General features: G+C 47.9%; 1 protein-coding gene across 2 annotated transcripts in view; it reads left to right on the top strand.

Annotated features, from left to right (window-relative positions):
- cc2d2a (coiled-coil and C2 domain containing 2A) overlaps positions 1 to 19,879 on the top strand; it is a 294,925-nt gene extending 275,046 nt beyond the window's left edge. For both annotated transcript variants that reach the window (XM_072496404.1, XM_072496406.1), the window contains 3 exons: positions 8,530 to 8,588; positions 13,926 to 14,103; positions 16,838 to 19,879. In XM_072496404.1, coding sequence (XP_072352505.1) covers positions 8,530 to 8,588; positions 13,926 to 14,103; positions 16,838 to 17,026 — 426 coding nt within the window. In that variant the 3' untranslated portion in view covers positions 17,027 to 19,879. The remainder of the gene's footprint in view (positions 1 to 8,529; positions 8,589 to 13,925; positions 14,104 to 16,837) is intronic.
- The last annotated feature ends 1,431 nt before the right edge of the window (positions 19,880 to 21,310 follow it).

The following is a 21,310-nucleotide window of genomic DNA, read 5'->3' on the forward strand; positions in this document are numbered from 1 at the left end:
GAGCAGTGGCCGCGGTCTCCAGCGACGACTCTGGACTGCCACAGCGAACTTCTCCCCGGGCCCCAGGCGGCCAGCAATCACCGCCACCCCCGTATCCTAGGGCTACGTGCGGCCCACGGTCGCCGCCATCTTGTTCCCCGGACACCACGCTGGACGGATGGGCGCCGCCATTTTGTTCATCCCCGACCACCATGTGCGACCCATGGGAGACGCCAACTTGGATGGGGCCCCAGGACCCCAGCCCTGCCGACTACACACTGTCCGATCAAAATTCACAACTCCTGCGTCTGGCCTCGGTGACTCTGGACCAAAATCGACCTCAAACACTCTCAACAGCAACGACGACGGTCTTCATCAACGGCCACGAGACGTCCTGCCTGATCGACTCTGGGAGCACGGAGAGCTTTATACCCCCCGACACGGTAAGGCGCTGTTCACTTTTTACCCACCCTGGAAATCAAAGAATCTCCCTGGCCTCCGGTTCCCACTCAGTGGAGATAAAGGGGTTCTGTCCAGCAAACCTCACAGTCCAAGGAAGGAAATTCAACAATTTCCGCCTTTATGTCCTTCCGCACCTCTGCGCGGCTACATTCCTGGGGTTGGACTTCCAATGTAATCTGCAAAGTCTGACCTTCAAATTCGGCGGCCCTGTACCCCCCCCCCTTACTGTCTGCGGCCTCGCGTCCCTTAAGGTCGACCTGCCTTCCCTGTTTGCGAACCTCTCCCCGGATTGCAAACACGTCGCCACCAGGAGCAGACGGTACAGTGCCCAGGACCGGACTTTCATTAGGTCGGAGGTCCAAAGGCTACTGAGGGAAGGGGTAATTGAAGCTAGCAACAGTCCCTGGAGAGCCCAAGTAGTGGTGGTAAAGACCTGGGAGAAACATAGGATGGTCATTGACTACAGTCAGACCATCAACAGGTTTACGCAGTTGGACGCGTACCCTCTCCCCCGCATATCCGACCTGGTAAACAGGATCGCGCATTATAAGGTCTTCTCCACGGTGAATCTCAAGTCCGCCTACCACCAGCTACCCCTCCGCATGAGCGACCGCAAATACACTGCCTTCGAGGCAGATGGGCGGCTCAATAATTTTTTAAGGGTTCCCTTCGGTGTCACTAACGGGGTCTCGGTCTTCCAACGTGAGATGGTCCGAATGGTTGACTGGTACGGCTTGCGCGCAACGTTTCTGTATCTCGATAACGTCACCATCTGCAGCCATGACCAGCAGGACCACGACACCAACCTCCGAAAATTTCTCCAGACCGCTAAAATCCTTAACTTAACGTTCAATAAGGATGAATGCGTATTTAGCACCGACCGTCTAGCCATTCTCGGCTACGTAGTGCGAAATGGAGTTATAGGCCCCGACCCTGAACGCATGCGCCCCCTCATGGAGTTCCCCCCTCCCTCACTGCCCCAAGACCCTGAAGTGCTGCCTCGGGTTTTTTAGTTACTACGCCCAGTGGGTCCCTAACTACGCAGACAAAGCCCGTTCCCTGATCCAGTCCACAACCGTCCCCCTGTCGAAGGAGGCCCGCCAGGCCTTCAGCTGCATCAAAGCAGACATTGCAAAGGCCACGATGCATGCCATCGACGAGTCCCTCCCCTTCCAGGTCGAGAGCGATGCGTCCGACGTAGCTCTGGCCGCCACCCTCAAACAAGCGGGCAGACCTGTGGCCTTCTTCTCCCGTACCATCCATGCTTCCGAAATCCGCCATTCCTCAGTCAAAAAGGAGGCCCAAGCCATAGTAGAAGCTGTGCGACACTGGAGGCATTACCTGGCCAGCAGGAGATTCACACTCCTCACTGACCAATGGTCGGTGGCGTTCATGTTGAATAATGCACAGCGGGGCAAGATAAAAAACGACACGATCTTGCGGTGGAGGATAGAACTCTCCACCTACAACTGCGAGATCCTGTATCGTCCCGGGAAGCTAAAGGAGCCTCCTGACGCCCTGTCCCGCTGCACATGCCACCGCACAAGTGGACCGCCTCTGAGCCCTCCACGAGGACCTCTGCCACCCGGGGGTCACTCGCTTTTTCCACTTTGTTCAGACCTGCAACCTGCCCTACTCCATCGAGGAGGTCAGGATAGCCACCAGGGACTGCCAAATCTGCGCGGAGTGCAAACCGCACTTCTACTGGCCAGAGAGGGCGCACCTGATAAAGGCTTCCCGTCCCTTTGAAAGCCTCAGCATGGACTTCAAAGGCACCCTCCCCTCCACTGACTGCAACACATATTTCCTGAAAGTGATTGACGAGTACTCCTGGTTCCCCTTCGCCATCCCCTGCCCAGACATGACCGCAACCACCGTCATCAAGGCCCTCCATGGCATCTTTGCACTGTTCGGGTTCCCCGCTTACATACACAGTGATAGGGGGTCCTCCTTTATGAGCGACTAACTGCATCAATTCCTGCTTAGCAAGGGCATCGCCTCGAGCAGGACGACCAGTTACAACCCCCGGGGAAACGGGCAGGTAGAGAGGGAGAACGGAACGGTCTGGAATATAGTGAATTTGGACCAAGGCAGGCCAGCAGCACGGTTCGATTCCCGTAACAGACTCCCCGAACAGGCGCCGGAATGTGGCGACTAGGGGCTTTTCACAGTAACTTCATTTGAAGCCTACTTGTGACAATAAGCGATTTTCATTTCATTTCATTTTCATTGCAATGGCCTCTGTTGAATTTCACTTGGGCCCAAATTAAGAGCACATGTCAACCGCCCGGTAACATTACCTGTGTAAAAGCTGACCCTATGACTTTTGGTCTAAATGATTGGTCTCAGAAGTTTGGCTTTGACACGAGTATATACAGTATACTTGGTCTGCTTTCAAAGCCAGCGAAATATATTTAAAACCAATAACACTGAAGAGTTCATACTAATTATCTAACATTTATTTATTTATTTACCAGTAATCATTTTCATTAGTATTTATTCATTTACTTTTATTTTAAATATTTTTATTCTTCTCCTTTTTCACATTTTCTCCCAAATTTACACCCAACAATAAACAATAATCAGTAACGAATACAATGTCAATCCCCATATCAGTAACAACGATCCCATCCTCCCACCTGACCCCCAGACATTAGCCCGCATGTTAACATAAACAAATAACAAAAAGGAATCAGGTATCACCCATAGTCACCATTAACACACACAGTCCCCATCCCCCCAACTCTCCCAACCCCTCCCCACACCCACCGTCCCCCAAATGTTCGGTGTAATCCAATTCTCGAAAGTGCATAATAAATAATGCTCAAGATCAGTTAACCAAATCAGTTAGCCCCTAGTTCCCCTCAGTTCAAATTTGACCTTCTCAAGCATCAAGAATTCCAGCAGGTCTCCCGCCCACAGGGCGGAGATATTGCTCTCTACCCCAACTGGATCCACCTTCGGGCGCTCAAATAGGTGAAGGCTACAACATCTGCCTCTGCGTCCGTTTCCAACCCCAGCTGATCCGACACCCCGAATATGGCCTCCCGATGGCCTGGGTCCAGTTTCACGTGCACCACTTTAGAGATGACCCTAAAAACCTCCTTCCAGTAATCCTCCAGCCTTGGACAGGACCAAAGCATATCAACGTGGTTTGCGGCGGCACCCCCCCCCCACACTTTTATCCCCTCAAAGAGCCGGCACATCCTCACCCTTGCTCTGTGCACTACCTTCAGCTGTATCAGCCCCAACCTTGCACACGAGATGGAGGTGTTCAGTATTTATCCATTTACAATGAATATAATTCATTCACATTTATACTTTGGGGAAATTTGGGGGATTTTATGCCTGGATAACTAAAGTTGACTCTTGCATGGGACTGTATGAAAAATCACATTTTTTTCGGCCAAAAATCATGACTAGACACAGTAATTCTGAGTGCAAATGCTGCCAGACAAAATATAAAAAAGGTCATTAGCACTTTTGGCTTCATGAATAGTGACAGAGATTAGAAGAAAAAAGATGCCATAAATTTGCACAAAAACATTGGTTTGGCCACAATTAAGGTAGGTGTCACTTCGGGCATCCCATTATGGAAAGAATATTACACCCATAGAGTGCGTGCAGCCTATGTCAACAGGATGATGTAAGAAATGAGAAACTACATTTATAAGCATAAACTTGATACACAGGGGTGAGATCTTCCAGCTCTTCACACCAGCGGGATCTTCTGTTCCCACCAACAGTGCAGCCCCGCTGTGGGTTTCCAAGTGGCGTGGAACGGAATCAATGGGAAATTCCATTGATTGTTTCGAGACCAGAAGATCCCACCACTGGCCAACAGCTGGCTGCCTCCCGCCGCCGAGATACAAACCACGGGAGGTCAGAGAATCCCACCCAGGGGCTTTTTCCACTTGATTGGAAAAAAATTGAGAGATTTAAGATTTTTTTTAAAATAGTAAAGCATCAATAGGGTGTCACGGTAGCACAATGGTTAGCATTGCTGCCTCATAGCCCCAGGGACCCAGGTTCAATTCCGGCCTCGGGTGACTGTGTGGAGTTTGCACTTTCTCCCCATGTCTGCGTGTGTTTCCTCCGGATGCTCCATGCTCCCACAGTCCAAAGATGTGCAGGTTAGGTGGATTGGACATGATAAATTGCCCTTAGTGTCCAAAAGGTTAGCTGGAGTTACTGGTTAAGGGGATAGGATGGAGACGTGGGCTAAATAGGGTGCTCTTTCCAAGAGCCGGTGCACACCCGATGGGCCGAATGGCCTCCTTCTGCACTAACTTTTCTAAGAGGGAATAGAAAAAGATTAATTTCTGTAATTAAGGAATCTGTGATAAGAGGACTTTGAACGGAGAGTCATTAAGAAAGAAAAGTAAAGAGGACTTCCGGTTATGGCTATGCTGAGCTAAGTTGCACATTCGGCAACTCCCGCCAGAAACTGACTTTTGGCCTCTTTTGAGGGGCCCCAGCGGCATTTGTTCGACGGTTCCCAGTGTGGGAAGGTGACAGTACGATTTCCCCGGCACTGTATGGATTGGACCAGGAATGGAGCGATTGAAAAAAGTAATCCTGGTGCAGCGAAAAATGCGAGGGAGGAAAGCCAAGATGGCGGCGGGTGGAGACCAGGCAGTGTGGGTGCAGTGGGCGCAAGAGCAGCAGGAGTTTCTCAAGTGCTGCTTCACGGAATTGAAAGCAGAGCTGCTGGAGCCGATGAAGGCTTCGATCGACAAGCTGGTCGAGACCCAGAAGGCCCAAGGGGCGGCGATCCGTGAGGTGCGGCAGTCAGCCTCTGAGAATGAGGACGAGATATTGGGCCTGGTGGTGAAGGTGGAGGCGCACGAGGCGCTGCTTAAGAAATGGCAGGAGAAGTTCGAGGACATGGAGAATCGGTCGAGGAGGAAGAATCTGCGGATTCTGGGTCTCCCAGAGGGATTGGAGGGGTCGGATGCTGGAGCATATGTGGTCACGATGCTGAACACGTTGATGGGCGCGGGTGCCTTCCTGAGGCCCCTGGAGCTGGATGGGGTCCACCGAGTCCTGGCGAGGAGGCCCAAGTCTAACGAGCCGCCACGGGCGGTATTGGTGCGGTTCCACCGCTTGGTGGACAGGGTGTGTGTCCTAAGATGGGCAAAAAAGGAGCGGAGCAGCAGGTGGGAGAATGCAGAGGTCCGTATATACCAGGACTGGAGCGCGGAGGTGGCCAAGAAGAGGGCCGGGTACAATCGGGCTAAGGCGGTTCTGCATTGGAAGGGGGTGAAATTCGGGATGCTGCAGCCGGCGCGACTGTGGGTCACGTTTAAGGACCTGCACCATTACATTGAGACGCCGGAGGAGGCGTGGACCTTTATTCAGGCCGAAAAGTTGGACACAGACTGAGGGTCGGTTGTGAGGGGAGGTCACGGGGGGGCTACTGTGGTTACTGTGCTTTGCGGGATGTTCTGTTCTGTATTGTTTCCTTGGGCGCTGGGTGGGGTAGGGTGAAATGGTTCGAAGGGGGGGTTTTGTGAGAGTGTGGGCATCGGTGGTTGGAAGGACAGGGCCCCGTTGGGGGGAGGGGAGATGGGAGGCCCGAGGTGAGGCCGCAAAAGGGAGATGCGCCAGAGAGGGCGGGCCGGTCTGATGGAAAGCGCGGGCTTTTTCCCACGCTAGGGAAGGAAGGGGGCAGGGCCGGGGGGGAAGGTCGGTGTTGGAGAGGAGCGCCCGCTGATGGACAGGGGGGGGGGGGGGGGAGACTACCACACTGGAGGGGTTGATGGAGTGGCGGGAGTGGCCGAGGTCAGCAGGAGACAGCTGACTTACGGGAGTGCTATGGGGGGAGCAACGCAGCTAGGGGGGACCTAGCTGGAGGGGGGGGGGGCGGGATCTGGGTTGCTGCTGCATTGGCCAAAGGTGAGCTGGAGCTTGGAGAGAGAGTCGGGGCGGGGATCTGCCGCTGGGGGGAATGGAGAGTGCGGGAGGCGCGGGCACGTGGCTGGCCTAGAAAAGGGGATTGCTAATCGGCAGGGGAGAGTGGGGGGGGGGGGGGGGGGGCGGGAAGCCCCCTGATCCGGCTGATAACTTGGAATGTGAGAGGCCTGAACGGGCCGGTCAAGAGGGCTCGTGTTTTCGCGCACCTGAAGGGACTGAAGGCAGATGTGGTTATGCTCCAGGAGACTCATTTGAGGGTGGCAGATCAGGTTAGGCTGAGAAAGGGGTGGTTAGGGCAGGTTTTCCACTCTGGGTTGGACGCAAAGAATCGAGGGGTGGCGATTCTGGTGATGAAGCGGGTGTCGTTTGAGGCGCTGAACATCGTGGCACACAATGAAGGTAGGTATGTAATGGTGAGTGGTAAGCTGCAGGGGATGCGGGTGGTATTAGTGAATGTATATGCCCCGAATTGGGACGATGCCGGATTTATGTGGCGCATGTTGGGCCGGATTCCGGACCTGGAGGCAGGGAGCTTGATAATGGGGGGTGGGGACTTCAACACGGTACTGGATCAAGCATTGGACCGCTCCAGGTCCAGGACGGGTAAGAGGCTGGCGGCGGCCAAGGTGCTGAGGGGGTTTATGGACCAGATGGGAGGAGTGGACCCATGGAGGTTTGTCAGGCCGGGGGCCAGGGGATTTTCTTTTTTTTCCCACGTCCATAAAGCCTACTCCCGGATAGACTTCTTTGTTATGAGCAGGGCACTAATTCCGAGGGTGGAGGGCACAGAGGATAGGGACCAGCCCCCGCTGTGGCGCCTGGATGTCGGCTTGCTGGCGGATGAGGAGGTGAGCGGGCAGATCCGGGGGTGTATTGAAAGCTATCTAGAGGCTAACGATAATGGGGAGGTGCAGGTGGAGGTGGTCTGGGGAGCGCTGAAGGCGGTGATTAGGGGAGAGCTAATCTCCACTAGGGCCCACAAGGAGGGGAAGGAGAGGCGAGAGAGGGAGAGATTGGTGGGGGAGATTTTAAGGGTGAATAGGAGGTATGCAGAGGTCCCCAAGGAGGGTTTACTCGAGGAACGACGAAGCCTCCAGGCTGAGTTCGACCTGTTGACCACCAAGAAGGCAGAGGTGTAGTGGAAGAAAGCGCAAAGGGCGGTGTATGAGTACGGAGAGAAGGCTAGCCGGATGTTGGCACACCAGCTTCGGAAGCGGAAGGCAACGAGGGAGATTGGGGGAGTTAGGGATAAAGGGGGGAACGCAGTGCGGAGTGCGGTGGGAATAAATGGGGTATTTAGAGACTTTTATGAGGGGCTGTATAGGTCTGAGCCCCCGACGGAGGAGGGGGGGATGCATCGATTTTGGATCGACTGAGGTTCCCAAGGGTGGAGGAGGAGCAGGTTGCTGGGCTTGGGGCACCTAGAGGAGCTGACTAAGGGGCTGGGGAGTATGCAGGCGGGGAAGGCACCGGGGCCAGATGGGTTCCCGGTGGAATTTTACCGGGAGTACATTGACCTGCTGGGCCCTCTATTAGTGAAGACTTTCAATGAGGCGAGGGAGGGCGATGTCCAGGGCGTTGATCTCGCTGATCTTGAAGCGGGACAAGGACCCATTACAGTGTCGGTCGTATAGGCCAATCTCTCTCCTCAACGTGGACGCGAAGCTGTTTGCAAAGGTGTTGGCGACCATAATTGACGACTGTGTCCCGGAGGTGATTCACGAGGACCAGACGGGTTTTGTTAAGGGAAGACAGCTGAACACCAATGTGCGGAGGCTCCTTAACGTAATCATGATGCCTACAGTGGAGAGGGAGGCGGAGATAGTGGCGACGATGGACGCGGAGAAGGCCTTCGATAGGGTGGAGTGGGGGTACCTCTGGGAAGTGTTGAGGAGGTTTGGGTTCCTGGAATAGAGTGCCACAGTGGGATTAGTTTTGGATTGCTGTAGCAAAGAACTAGCACAAATGTGCTGGGTTGAATTACCCTTTCCTGGGCTATAAATGTTTCCATGGTTTTCCTTGAATTATGTTTGTCAAACAGCTATGAGGTAAAGTAGTAGCAGACATTGATTTATTATCTTGTGCCTTTGATAACTCACCTATATTCTTTGTTTAAAGTGAAATTCTATGGCACGATGTACTAATTGCCCATGTAATTTTGCTGTTTTGTAGCCAGAAGAGCTGGTTTATCGCCGTACTGACAAGGCTGCTGCAGTAGAGCTTCAGGACAAGTAATGCTGACTTATTTTCAGTTGTAATTATGTTTTTGCTTTTTAATTGTGGGTAGCCTATTTGAGAGTTTTGTAGACTCCCTTAACAAATTTATACAGTACTTAATTTATGCTCATTTTGTGTCAATGGGAAATACACTTTGGCACTTTTAGTACTTTCCATTATACTTTCCTGTTGGTCCCTTGAGTGCGTAACATATGCAGAAGAATATATATATGGACTAAGAGACCTCCAGCTGATGGACATGAGGATCATAATACCTAACTAATCGCATCCAATGAAAGCGAAGGTAGGTAGCACACAAACTTCATGCTGCCTGCTCGTTTCCATGATTGTGGCACGCAGCCCAGCTCTAAACAGGTTGACCTTCATCAGAGGGATCATGGCCGTGAAAGGCCAACACCTGGTAAAGCCTGTCCTTCCTATAAGGGAGGTACATTCTGGCTGGAGCAGCTCATCTAACTATTTGTGAAACACGTTGGAAGCTTGAAGAAAGCTGAGTCATGGTGCAGCAGGCCAGGGAGATAACTCCTAGTTTCCCAGATGCAATGCTGGGGGCCTTGGGAAGGAAACTAAAAGGAGAGAAGTGATCTATTTGCCTGGGGACAGGGACTCTTCCATACAGGCACTGCAAATGCAGTGACAGTAATGGCCCCGAGAACCTGAATATCGGGATAGAAAAAGTTCAATAATCTCATATGAATGGTCAAGGTCAATGAATCCCGACAGTGTAGAATGGAGGCCATTCGGCCCATTGAGTCTTCTACACCGACCCTCTGAAAGAGCACTCTACCTAGGCCCACTCCCCACCCTAACCCTGTAACCAAATCTATACATCTTCGGACACTAAGGGGCAATTTATCATGGCCAATCCACCTAACCTGCACATTTTTGGACTGTGTGAGGAATCCGGAGCACCCGGAGGAAACCCACGCACACACGGGGAGAACTTGCAGACCGTCCGCACAGCCAGTGACCCAAGCCAGGAATTGAACCTGGGACCCTGGCGCTGAGAAGCAACAGTGCTCACCACTATGCTACCATGCTACCCAGGTTAGTGAGAACAGGGTGGAGGCAGCAGGAGGTGGATCTCACTGACAAAATGAGCTTAGTGAGAGCCTGATGGGAAATAGGAGCAAACTAGAGAAAGGTGCAAGTTCAGGGTTCGGTCAAAAGGAACTTTGGAGGAGGACTGACCGATGGTCTGGTGGAAATGAGGGAGGTGTCAAAGGCTGTTAATTGGATGATAGCAATAAAGAGCTTCCTGTGCTCCTTGCACTTTGAGACGAAATTGTGGAAACAGGGGAGATGGGTTTATGAAGATGATTTGCAGTAGAGGAAAGAAGCCAGTGGTTATCTTTGGCACCCGGAGGAAACCCACACAGAAACGGGGACAACATGCAGACTCAGCCCAGTGACCCAAGCCAGGAATTGAACATGGGACACTGGAGCTGTGAAGCAACTGTGCTAACCACTGTGCTTCCGTGCCGTCCCATACCAAACATTCAAATTCTGCACCTTAGTCTCCCAAACTTACCAAGTGTGCCCATCTCATACAGCTTCTGCATTTTGCCTGCTATTCAGCAATGACAGACACGTCATCCAAACACATTGCAACATAATCACTGATACTCTTTCCTCCTTCTTGCAGGGCTGGGTGGCCCTTGCAGGAGGCAGTAGCAATGAGCCAGTCGGGACTGTCATGACTGCATCTCTTCACCCTTTTGAATGAGACATTGCTGGACATTATTGGACATTGCGGTCACTGTGGCTGTGGCAAAAGGCATTGCTGGAGCTGAACAGGAACACAATATGTTCTTGCCTTATGCACTTTTGAAATCCCACTTCACTCTCATCCCACAATCTGGAACAAAGTACAGATGGTCCAAATCACTTGCTTTCTCCCAAACCACCCTCCTCAAACCCCTTCCCCTTTGCATTTGTACTTTTCAGATACCCAAGATCTGCCCACTGAGCCACCAATGGTGCCTGCAAATGATGACCCTGAGGAGGAAGCGCTGTTACTTGATCTGACACTCAGCCAGCAGCTCAGATATTGGCACTGCATAGAGTCTAGTATAGAGGCTGAATGTGTGCACTGTGAGCGTCTGGGCAGAGGGTGCCCGCAGCAAAGCCAGGAAAAAAAGACAGTGTAGGTGCTGGCTCCCCAGAATGTGAGATCATACAGGAAAACCATGTAGTGAGATAATTGCTCCTTTGGCAGGTCTGTCAGAATACCTGTTGAAGAATATGGAGGAGTTCATACAAGTGCTCCATGGGCTGGATTTTATGGCCTGCCTGCCAACATATTTGAAGGCAGGGATCCTGAATTTTTTTAAATAAATTTAGAATACCCAATTTTTTTTTTTTCCAATTAAGGGGCAATTTGGCATGGCCAATCCACCTACCCTGCACATCTTTGGGTTTTGGGGTTGGAATCCACGCAGACACAGGGAGAATGTGCAAACTCCACGCGGACAGTGACCCAGGGCCAGGATTCGAACCTGAGTCCTCAGCGCCGTAGTCCCAATGCTAACCACTGCGCCACCATGCTGCCCTTGGGGCTGCTAAAATAAAGAGGGTGGCCTACCCGCTGCCTTCCCACCCATCCCCAACCTGACTCTGGGCAGGAAAGGCGTCAGGCAACCATTGGACCTATTGAAGCTCTTAACTGGACAATTAATAGTCACTTAAGGGTCTTGTTCTGCCTCCACCGTCATTTTACATGCGACAGACTGCAAGGCATGCAGTCTGGCAGCTTTCACTTCTTGGGCTACTGTTGAGCAGAAAGAAGGGTTTGCACCTTTTAGGGAAGAGGGATGTTCCCTGACCCCAACAAGATTGTACCCCCAACCCCCCCCCCCCCCCCCCCAACCCCACCACCACCACCAGCGTCTCAAATCTGTCTGCCTCTCACTGAGATCTGTCAGCCAAATCCATCCAAAATACAGACTTGTCTTTTTAAAAAATATATATTTATTAAAGTTTTTTAACACAATTTTTCACCCTTACAAACAATAACCCCCCCCCCTCTCGTAACAAAATAACAAGAAATTGCGCAGAGCGAGATATATACATGGTGAAAACGATATGTTACATAGCTTTGTACACTGGCTCTCTCCCACTCGTGCCAGTTTCCCCGATCCTTCATGTTATCTCTTGCTCATCCACCCTCCCAGGCAAGCCCCCATTCCCCCCCCCCCCTCACAGAACGCCCCCCACCACCACCACCCCCCCCCCCCCCCCCAGGTTGCTGCTGCTGCTGCTGACCGACCTTCCTCTAACGCTCCGCGAGATAGTCTAGGAACGGTTGCCACTGCCTGTAGAACCCCTGTGCAGACCCTCTCAAGGCAAACTTAATCCTCTCCAGCTTTATGAACCCAGCCATGTCGTTTATCCAGGCCTCCACGCTGGGGGGCTTCGCCTCCTTCCACATTAGCAAGATCCTTCGCCGGGCTACTAGGGACGCAAAGGCCAGAATTCCGGCCTCTTTCGCCTCCTGCACTCCCGGCTCGTCCACTACTCCAAATATTGCTAGCCCCCAGCTTGGCTTGACCCGGACTTTCACCACCTGAGATATTGCCCCCGCCACTCCTCTCCAGAACACCTCCAGTGCCGGGCATGACCAAAACATATGGACATGGTTCACCAGGCTCCCTGAGCACCTTCCACATCTGTCCTCTACCCCAAAGAACCTACTCAACCTCGCCCCCGTCAAGTGCGCTCTGTGAACCACCTTAAATTGTATCAGGCTGAGCCTGGCACACGAGGAGGAGGAATTAACCCTACCTAGGGCATCAGCCCACAGACCTTCCTCAATCTCCTCCCCCAGCTCCTCCTCCCATTTACCCTTCAGCTCCTCTACCAGCGGTTCCCCCTCTTCTTTCATCTCCTGGTATATTGCCGACACCTTGCCCTCCCCGACCCATACACCCGAGATCACCCTGTCTTGAATTTCTTGTGCCGGGAGCAACGGGAATTCCCTCACCTGTCGCCTCACAAACGCCCTCACCTGCATATATCTAAAAGCATTTCCCGGGGGTATCTCAAACTTCTCCTCCAGTGTCCCTAGGCTCGCAAACGTCCCGTCAATGAACAGGTCCCCCATTCTTCTAATCCCCGTCCGTTGCCAGCTCTGAAATCCCCCATCCATCCTCCCCGGGACAAACCGGTGGTTACCCCTGATCGGGGACCACACCGAGGCTCCCATTGCACCCCTGTGCCGTCTCCACTGGCCCCAGATCCTTAGCGTTGCCGCCACCACCGGGCTCGTGGTATACTTTGACGGCGAGAGCGGCAGCGGTGCCGTCACCAACGCCCCCAGGCTCGTTCCTTTACAGGACGCCATCTCCATCCTCTTCCATGCCGCCACCTCTCCCTCCATTACCCACTTGTGGATCATCGCCACATTTGCTGCCCAGTAGTAGCTCCATAGGTTTGGCAGCGCCAACCCTCCTCGGTCCCTTCTGCGTTCCAGGAACCCTCTCCTTACCCTCGGGGTCCTATTCGCCCACACAAACCCCATAATGCTCCTGCCTACTCTCTTAAAAAAGGCCTTGGTGATCACGATGGGAAGGCACTGAAACACAAAGAGAAACCTCGGAAGGACCACCATTTTGACCGACTGCAGTCTACCCTCTAGCGAGAGCGGTAACATGTCCCATCTTTTGAAGTCCTCCTCCATTTGCTTCACCAACCTCGTCAGATTCAGTTTATGTAGGGCCCCCCAACTCCTGGCTATCTGGATCCCCAGGTACCGAAAGCTCCCCTCTGCCCTCCTCAGTGGTAGATCCCCTATCCCCCTTTCTTGGTCCCCTGCCTGTACTACAAAAAGCTCACTCTTCCCTACATTGAGCTTATAGCCTGAAAAATCCCCAAACTCCCTTAGAGTCTGCATGAACTCCACCATCCCCTCCGTTGGATCCGCCACATACAGCAACAGGTCATCCGCATCAGACTTGCCTTTTAAGTCTGGACTCCATCAGTCCTCTCCTCGGGCATTGGCTGTAGTCCCAGTAATGGCCACCACTCAATCCTGGCTCTGTTGGGACTACAGACCCATGCAGATGGGGACAGAAGGCCCACTCTGAAACAAGTAAGTCTGCTCCCGACGTGATATCACTGCGAGACATCCAGGTTTCCGACTTTTTGGTCAGGGTGGGGGGTGGAATTTATCACGCTGTAAAATCCAGCCCCATGAGAACACTTATGGATCCAGCCATGAAGCAGCACCTGATGGCCAACATGGCTCAGTTTCCTTTGCTACACAGGCAGAAGACACGCAATATTTGAGGTATTTGCCATAGAATTTTAATCTTGTGTGTCAACTCGTGCAGGATTGAAAAGATCTTGAAAGAGAAGATTATGGAATGGAGACCAAGACATCCAACTCGCTGGAACAGATACTGTACCTCTACTCTTCGCCAATTCCTGCCTAAACTGGAGCTCAGCAACGGGGCAGAAGTTGGGATTGATCATTGTGCAGAACTGCAGAGCCTACTTGGAGATTACAGGGTAATGACCCACTTCTAAACTCATCAACAGGGCAGGAAGCTAGAATAGTGATCAAAGTCTGCTTTTGCTCGAATCTTAGCATATTAATGTAAAGTAAGGTTATTTAAAACCTAAATAAAATACATTTTCCTAAGGTTGAAATTCTACATTTCATTTAATCTCATTATTATTCTAATTTATTTGCAAGTGCAGCAGTAATCTTTCCAGAGGCAAAGCCTCTGCTCATTTCTCCATGCTTTGCAGCCCTCTACTTTCCTCTTCAGTTGCTCTGAAGAGCCTCCATGTTGAACCTCAGTGAGAAGTGAGCAATTTTACTAGAATACATGGTTTCCCATTGCTTTACTCATGTGTGCTTAAAAGAAACACAAACTCTCTTTCAAAAGGTTCCTTGATCTGTAAGCTGCCATCGTCCCTCAAGGTTCTCGCTCTTCTGCATCACCAGCAAAAATTTGCTAGTTCTACCAATAGCCATTCCTCGCAACCCTGAGCTTTTGACCCTTGTCTGGGGTGACTCGCAAAAGCAAGAATCTTGAGGTCTCAAATGATGCTGCTACCCTATGCAAGTAGTCCTTTTAACTCTACTTATATATTCAAATGGGTTTTCACCGTCACCTTCTCGATACCTGGGCTATATGGCCCCCTGAGCCTGCTCCGCCATCAATATGATCAGGGCTGAACTTCTACCTCACTTTACTTTCCTGCCCCTCTTCCCTATCCCTTGATTCCCTAAGCGATCAAAAAACTGTCCATTCCAATCTTGAGTATATTCAATGATGGAGCATCCACAATTTCGGGGGGGAAAGAATTATAAAGATTCCTAAACATCTGAGTAAAGAAGTTATCTTTCATCTCAGTCCTTAATGATCATCCCCTTATCCAGAGGCTGTGTCCCGTTTTCTAGAATTTCCAGCAGCCAGGAGAAACGAGCTCCATATCCATGATCCAGTCCCTTCAGAAGCTTTTTTATTTCAATTAGCTCTCTTCACATTCTTCTAGATTTCAGAGAATCTGGACCAATTTACTCGACCTCAAATCATAGGACAACCCTCTCATTCTAGGGATCAACCATGAACCTTTGCAGTGCTGCCTTCAAGGCAAGTAAATCCATCCTTAGGACAGAGACCAAAACTGCACACAGTTGTCCAGGTTTTGTCTCACCTTAGCCCTATATAACTGTAGCAAGGCTTCCTTAATCTTGTACTCCAATTCCCTTTCAATACAAGCCAACATGCCATTTCCCTTCCTAACTGCTTATTGTACTGCATGCTAACTTTGTGTTTCTTGTAGAAGTGCACCAAAGCCTCTCTGAACATCAGTATTTAAAAGCTTCACACCTTTTTAAAAAATATTCTGCTTTTCTACTCTTGCTGCCAATGTGGATAATCTCACACTTCTCCACAATTTTTGCCATTTGCTAACTTCTTGCCCATTCATTCAACCTGCTTTAGCACTTTGCAGCCTTTTTGTATCCTTCTGTATAACTTGTATTCCCACCTAGCTTTGTATTATCAGCAAACGTAGAGACATTATTCTCAGGCTCTTTGTTTAAGTAATTCATTTAGATTACAAACAGCAGTGATTCTTGCTGCATGCCATTAGCATGCCAACTTGAAAATGCCTCATTTACCCCTACTCTCTGCTTCCTGTACATTAACCGATCCTTCATCCATGCTAATATATTACCTTCAACTCCATGAGCTCTGATCTGACGCATTTTACAGCACCTAATCGAAAATCTTTTGGAAATTTAAATGTACTACATCTACTGATTCCCCATTATCCACCCTACTAGTTACACACCCGATGAAATTTATTCAACACAATTTTTCTTTTGTAACACCACGTTGACTTTTTCTGATTATGTTAATTTTCTAAGTGAATTTTTAAGATTGTTGTGATTTCCTTCATAATAGATTCTAGCATTTTACTGATGACTGGTGTCAGGCTAACCGGCCTGTAGATCATTCTTTTTGATCTCCCTGCTTTTTTAAATAAATAAGTGGCATTTGCTAACTTCCAATCCACTGGGTCCATTGTAGAATCCAGGGAGTTTTGGAAAATCAGCTACTCTTTTTGAACTCTAAGATGTAGACCAGTGGGTCCTGTGAACTTTTTAGCTTTGAGTCCCTTAAACTTTTCCAATACCTTTTCTTTGCTGATATGAATTAATTGGGACTAGGTGTCCAAAATATTAGCTACTGTTTAAGTATGTAATCCTAATCTATTGCAGAAATAATGCAATTAAAAGTTTGAAATATTGTTTAAAAAGTCTCTACTTGTTCATATTAGGGACCTGCCTTATGTTGCAAACTGATTTCCATGTACATCTGCAATATCTAAATCAACAGCATAACTTGATTGAATTGATCAATGTTAACTAAAGAACCCCTGCTCTGGTCTTAAGGGAAATAATTCTGAACCTTAGTTCAAAGAAAAGGCCTCTGCTTTTTTCTCTTCGTCCAATAATACCAAGACAATATTAGAGTTCACCATTTGGTAAATTAGAGCCATGAATGTATTAAAAACTTCAATTTTTATGTATTTATCCTAATATTACATTGTTTAGTAAGTTTGTGATACTGTATTTTAAATTACTTGAAATCAGGGGAGGTATTAGACACCTCTTGCCTCATTTACTTAAAGTAATGTTTATTAAATACTCTTAGGTACAGGCTGTTGTTAGTATAATAAAAAGTTGATCTTCTTTAATCTTATATCAAATTTTTCTCTGCAGATTTCTGGATTTCCTATTAACTTGTCTTTCTCTGAATTGAGGCCTATTGTTGAAGCTGTACATAGCACTGGTGTCCATAACACTGTGATTCCTCATGTAGAGTTTGCTTTAGCTGTGTATGTCCACCCGTATCCCAACAACGTGTTGTCTGTTTGGATTTACGTGGCGTCCTTGGTTCGTAACAGATAGCAAAAGCAAAGACATGTAATCCTCACCATTTTTGATTTCAGTAGAAAATGGATTGTTGTTTATCTGATCCTGTGTTTCTGATTGGTTTCATTTGTTTTCAACCTAAAGCAGATTAGACCTAATGTCAAGTGGAAAATAATTTAATACTACCTGCGTTTTTTTTAGATTTTTATAATTTTACTTAAGACATTCTATATCATCATCCTTTACATGCATATTTATCGCCCCTCCAGGCACAATACTTTAAAAAATGCTTTGTATTTATTAACTGGGGAGTTATTCCTCCCATTGCCATAATCCCTTCCTCTCTGTCTCAAGTCAGTGAATCTGCATGCCATTCACAGTCACATGGATCTGACTGGGCAGGTATGACAGACATGGCAGCATATATTTTGCATCAGTACTCTGCTGCCCAGGACAACTGTAATTTCCACAATTGTTTGAAGCTTGTTGCTGCATCCTACATGTATTAAAAGCTATATTTCTGGTTTAGCGCTGTCAGCGGTTCAGGTTGCAATTTTTTTTTTGTTACATTATAGTTTTAAAAGACAGGCTACTTTTACAATAACTGTTAAGTTTGCAAGCCTGATGCTCAAAACTGTGGCACCTTTTGTTTTATATTTCTTTTCTCCATTTTACAATGTTTAAACCTCAAACTTAGTATGACTTTAATCACTATTTTCTGATTTCTTGCAATTTCTCATTTGATGGTGATACCCTGCACTGCAGGTCCTGCTTGCTCAATTAAAAATATTTATTTTTAAAATTTTACACCTATTTGATAAAAGCACATCTCAAATAAATAGCAAAGATTTGTAAATTTTCTGTGGCCAAACCAAAAAAATGGAAAATTTAGGAAACTGCTGACAGACCTGCTGTGTGTTTCTATTTCTTGCTGCTTTTAAAATTGATTTTCTTAGTTAGTGACCAAAGCACAGGCCTGGAGTTCCAGGAGGAGTGAATTCAATGATATTTAATAGTCACTGTGCCCCTTTTGCTTAGGTGGAGTTACACCCTGAATGCCACTGAGACACATTAGTTTAAGCCCAAGCATAACATTTCTGATGGGTCAGGATATATCTTTTTGTTAAAACAGTAAAAAATATATGCAAGGCCAAACGGTACAAACACTAATTTTGGGATTGGAGAAACTGGGTACCCTCCCCTCAGTACCAACGTACGGGGAGGGGGGATAGGACATTCAAACAGTGTCATCAATCGATTGAAACCTGATCAATGGGGCCTCAAGATGACTGAATAAAACTAACTAACTGAACATTTATTCAAGTAATTTCTACAGCTGAAGAAACAGGCCATTCAGTGATTTCAATTGACTGCTGCTGATGGGTTTTCAGTATCCAGGGCAGATCAATTGACTGAATGTGAACTCATTTAAACTGGATTGAAAGTCATTGTAGCTTTATTCAAATGAGATCTGAGTGAGGCTTCAATTGTTTGCTGGCATTTGAAGCTACAGGCCATTAATGATAGATTAGTGTCGTCACAGTCAAGAAACTGTGATGATCTCCCCCAAACAGGGACAATTGATGGAACACCGCCATTCCATTCTAGGGGAAGTGATCAGTCTTGCAGTTTAGTGGATAGGGTGATTCAGGTGAATGGGCTTTTGAGCCAGGGTAAAAGATTGTGGAAACCCGCCTTCACTTAATGTTTTGTGTTATTTTATTACATCCAGATTCTGTTTATTATATGGCAGGGAATCATGTGGAAAACCCAAGCAGCACAGTTCAAACTGTTAATTTATCACAGTAAATGCTGTTTCAATATACATGGTATGATTGCAGTTTTTGGTGTTTCACTTGAGTACAATAATTGTAAAATGATTATTTTTGTATGTTGAATATTACAAAAATGGCTTTGTACAGCATGCAATTGTACCAATATATTTGATTTTCAAATAACTTGAGTTATAAGAATAATGGAACTGATGGTGATCCATTCTTCCTAAGATCATCTGAATGATGAACAGAACACAACTGTTTCCTAGAAGAAATGAAGTGAATTGTGATCATTTTATGTGTATTTATTTACCTTGAATCACAGCAACAACTTAGCACCTTTAATAAAGTGAAAGATCACAAGGCACTGAGATACAAACTAAAACTCAGAAACAGGCACTCTGTCCATGTTTATCCTCCAGATGAATGGTGGTCATAATACCAATTGCCTACTCTATTCCTACATCTCTTTTAACCTCTTCTCTCTAACTAAATATCTAACCAGATTCCTAAATATTGGGATTCTCTCTGATTCAGTCATTAACTCGGGTAGTTCATTCCACAGCCTCACAACACTATATATATTTTTTTTAATCTCCTTTTAGCTATCCTAGAGCTCTTTGGTTATATTTATGTTGCCTGGATTAATTAACTTGTTAATTGTTGGAATGAGTGTTTCTATCTACTCTTTGCCATCTCTTCAATAATTTTAAACACTTCTAATAGATCATCCCATAATCTCCTCTGTTCTAATGAAAGCAACCTGAATTTTTCAGGTCTTAATATTTATTTCTTCTCATAGCCAATAACTTCCAATTTATACTGCATTCTTCCAATAGTACGGCGCCAAAGACTGCGCATAGTACCCCTAGAGCATTATGACAAAGGCTTTATAAAGAGTAAGCTTTTACATTCTATATCACTTGTATAAAATGCAGCATCATTTTATAAGCCGTTATCCATTTGAAATTCTTTTCTAACGTCTTGTGAATATTTAATATCATTATTTTATAGTTTATGCACGTTTGTATTTTTATACGGAAATGTCTCATTGGAAACCGTATCTACTTGCCAGATGTTGAAATATTAAATTATACATTATTAAACTTATAAATTTGTAATTGGTTCTTATTCTTGAATCAAATCCAATTACAGCTTGCATTCACATTTTCATTTTATGTTACATCAGAATAGCTTCATTACACCAATAGGTTTTAAATTTAGGTGAACTTTTTCTGCAAGTGTTTCTTTAGGATAAACTGTTTGAAATGGTCCTTAAAATTTTGAGATTCAGATTTTGAAGAAATTACCATAATAGCTTACTAAAGGTAAAATGACAGATGGCATAGTGGTATTGTCGCTGGTCGAGTAATCCAGAGATCCAAGATGTTGATCTCGGGACTCTGATTCGAATCTCACTATGACAGATGATGGAATTTAAACTCAATAAAATATCTGGAATTAAAAGACTAATGATGACCATGAAATCATTGCCAATTGTCGTAAAACCTTTCTGGTTTACTAATGCCCTTTAGGGACTTCCGGGTGCGGCAATGACCAGCTGAGTCGCACGTTTCGGCACCTCCCGTTGGAACGGACTTTTGGGCTCTTGATAGGAGCCCCAACGGCAATTTAAACGGCCAAAATCACCGTGCGGTAAACTAGAAGGGAATCCCCCCCCGGATACACATGGAAAAAGGAGAGGATAGCGGCCGGATTGCAGAAGATCCTCTGGAGCAGCGGCAAGGAAGGGAAGCTCGAAGCAAGATGGCGTCGGAAGGTGGCCGTTTGTTATGGGGCCCAGAGCAACAAGAGTTCCTGCGGCGCTGTGTGGAAGAGTTGAAGAAGGAGGTACTGGCCCCGATATTACAGGCGATTGAAGGGCTAAAGGAGGAGCAGAGGACCCAGGAGCTGGAGCTTCGGGTCGTGAAGGCAAAGACTGCTGAAAACGAAGATGAAATACAGGGCCTGGTGGTGAAGACAGAGACGCACGAGGCACAGCACAAAAGGTGTGTGGAGAGGTTGGAAGCACTGGAGAATAATTCGAGGAGGAAGAATTTAAGAGTCCTGGGTCTTCCCGAAGGCGCAGAGGGGGCGGACGTCGGGGCATATGTAAGCACGATGCTTGACTCGCTAATGGGATCGGAGGCCCCGATGGGCCCCTTGGAGGTGGAGGGAGCCTATTGAGTTCTGGCGCAAAGACCAAAGGCTGGAGAAATACCTCGAGCTATAGTGGTGAGGTTTCTCCGCTACAACGACTGAGAGATGGTCCTCAGATGGGCGAAGAAAACTCGGAGCTGTAGGTGGGAGAACGCGGTGATCCGCGTATACCAGGATTGGAGTGCGGAGGTGGCGAGAAGGAGGGCAAGTTTCAATCGGGCTAAGGCGGTGCTTCACAAAAAGAAGGTTCAATTTGGAATGTTGCAACCGGCGAGACTGTGGGTCACACATCAAGGGATGCACCACTACTTTGAGACGGCAGAAGAGGCGTGGGCATTCATTGTGGACGAGAAGCTGGAATAGTCTGGCGAGAGAAAGAGCTTCT

Source organism: Scyliorhinus torazame, chromosome 3 (genome assembly GCF_047496885.1).
Source record: "Scyliorhinus torazame isolate Kashiwa2021f chromosome 3, sScyTor2.1, whole genome shotgun sequence".
Taxonomy (NCBI): Eukaryota; Metazoa; Chordata; class Chondrichthyes; order Carcharhiniformes; family Scyliorhinidae; genus Scyliorhinus; species Scyliorhinus torazame.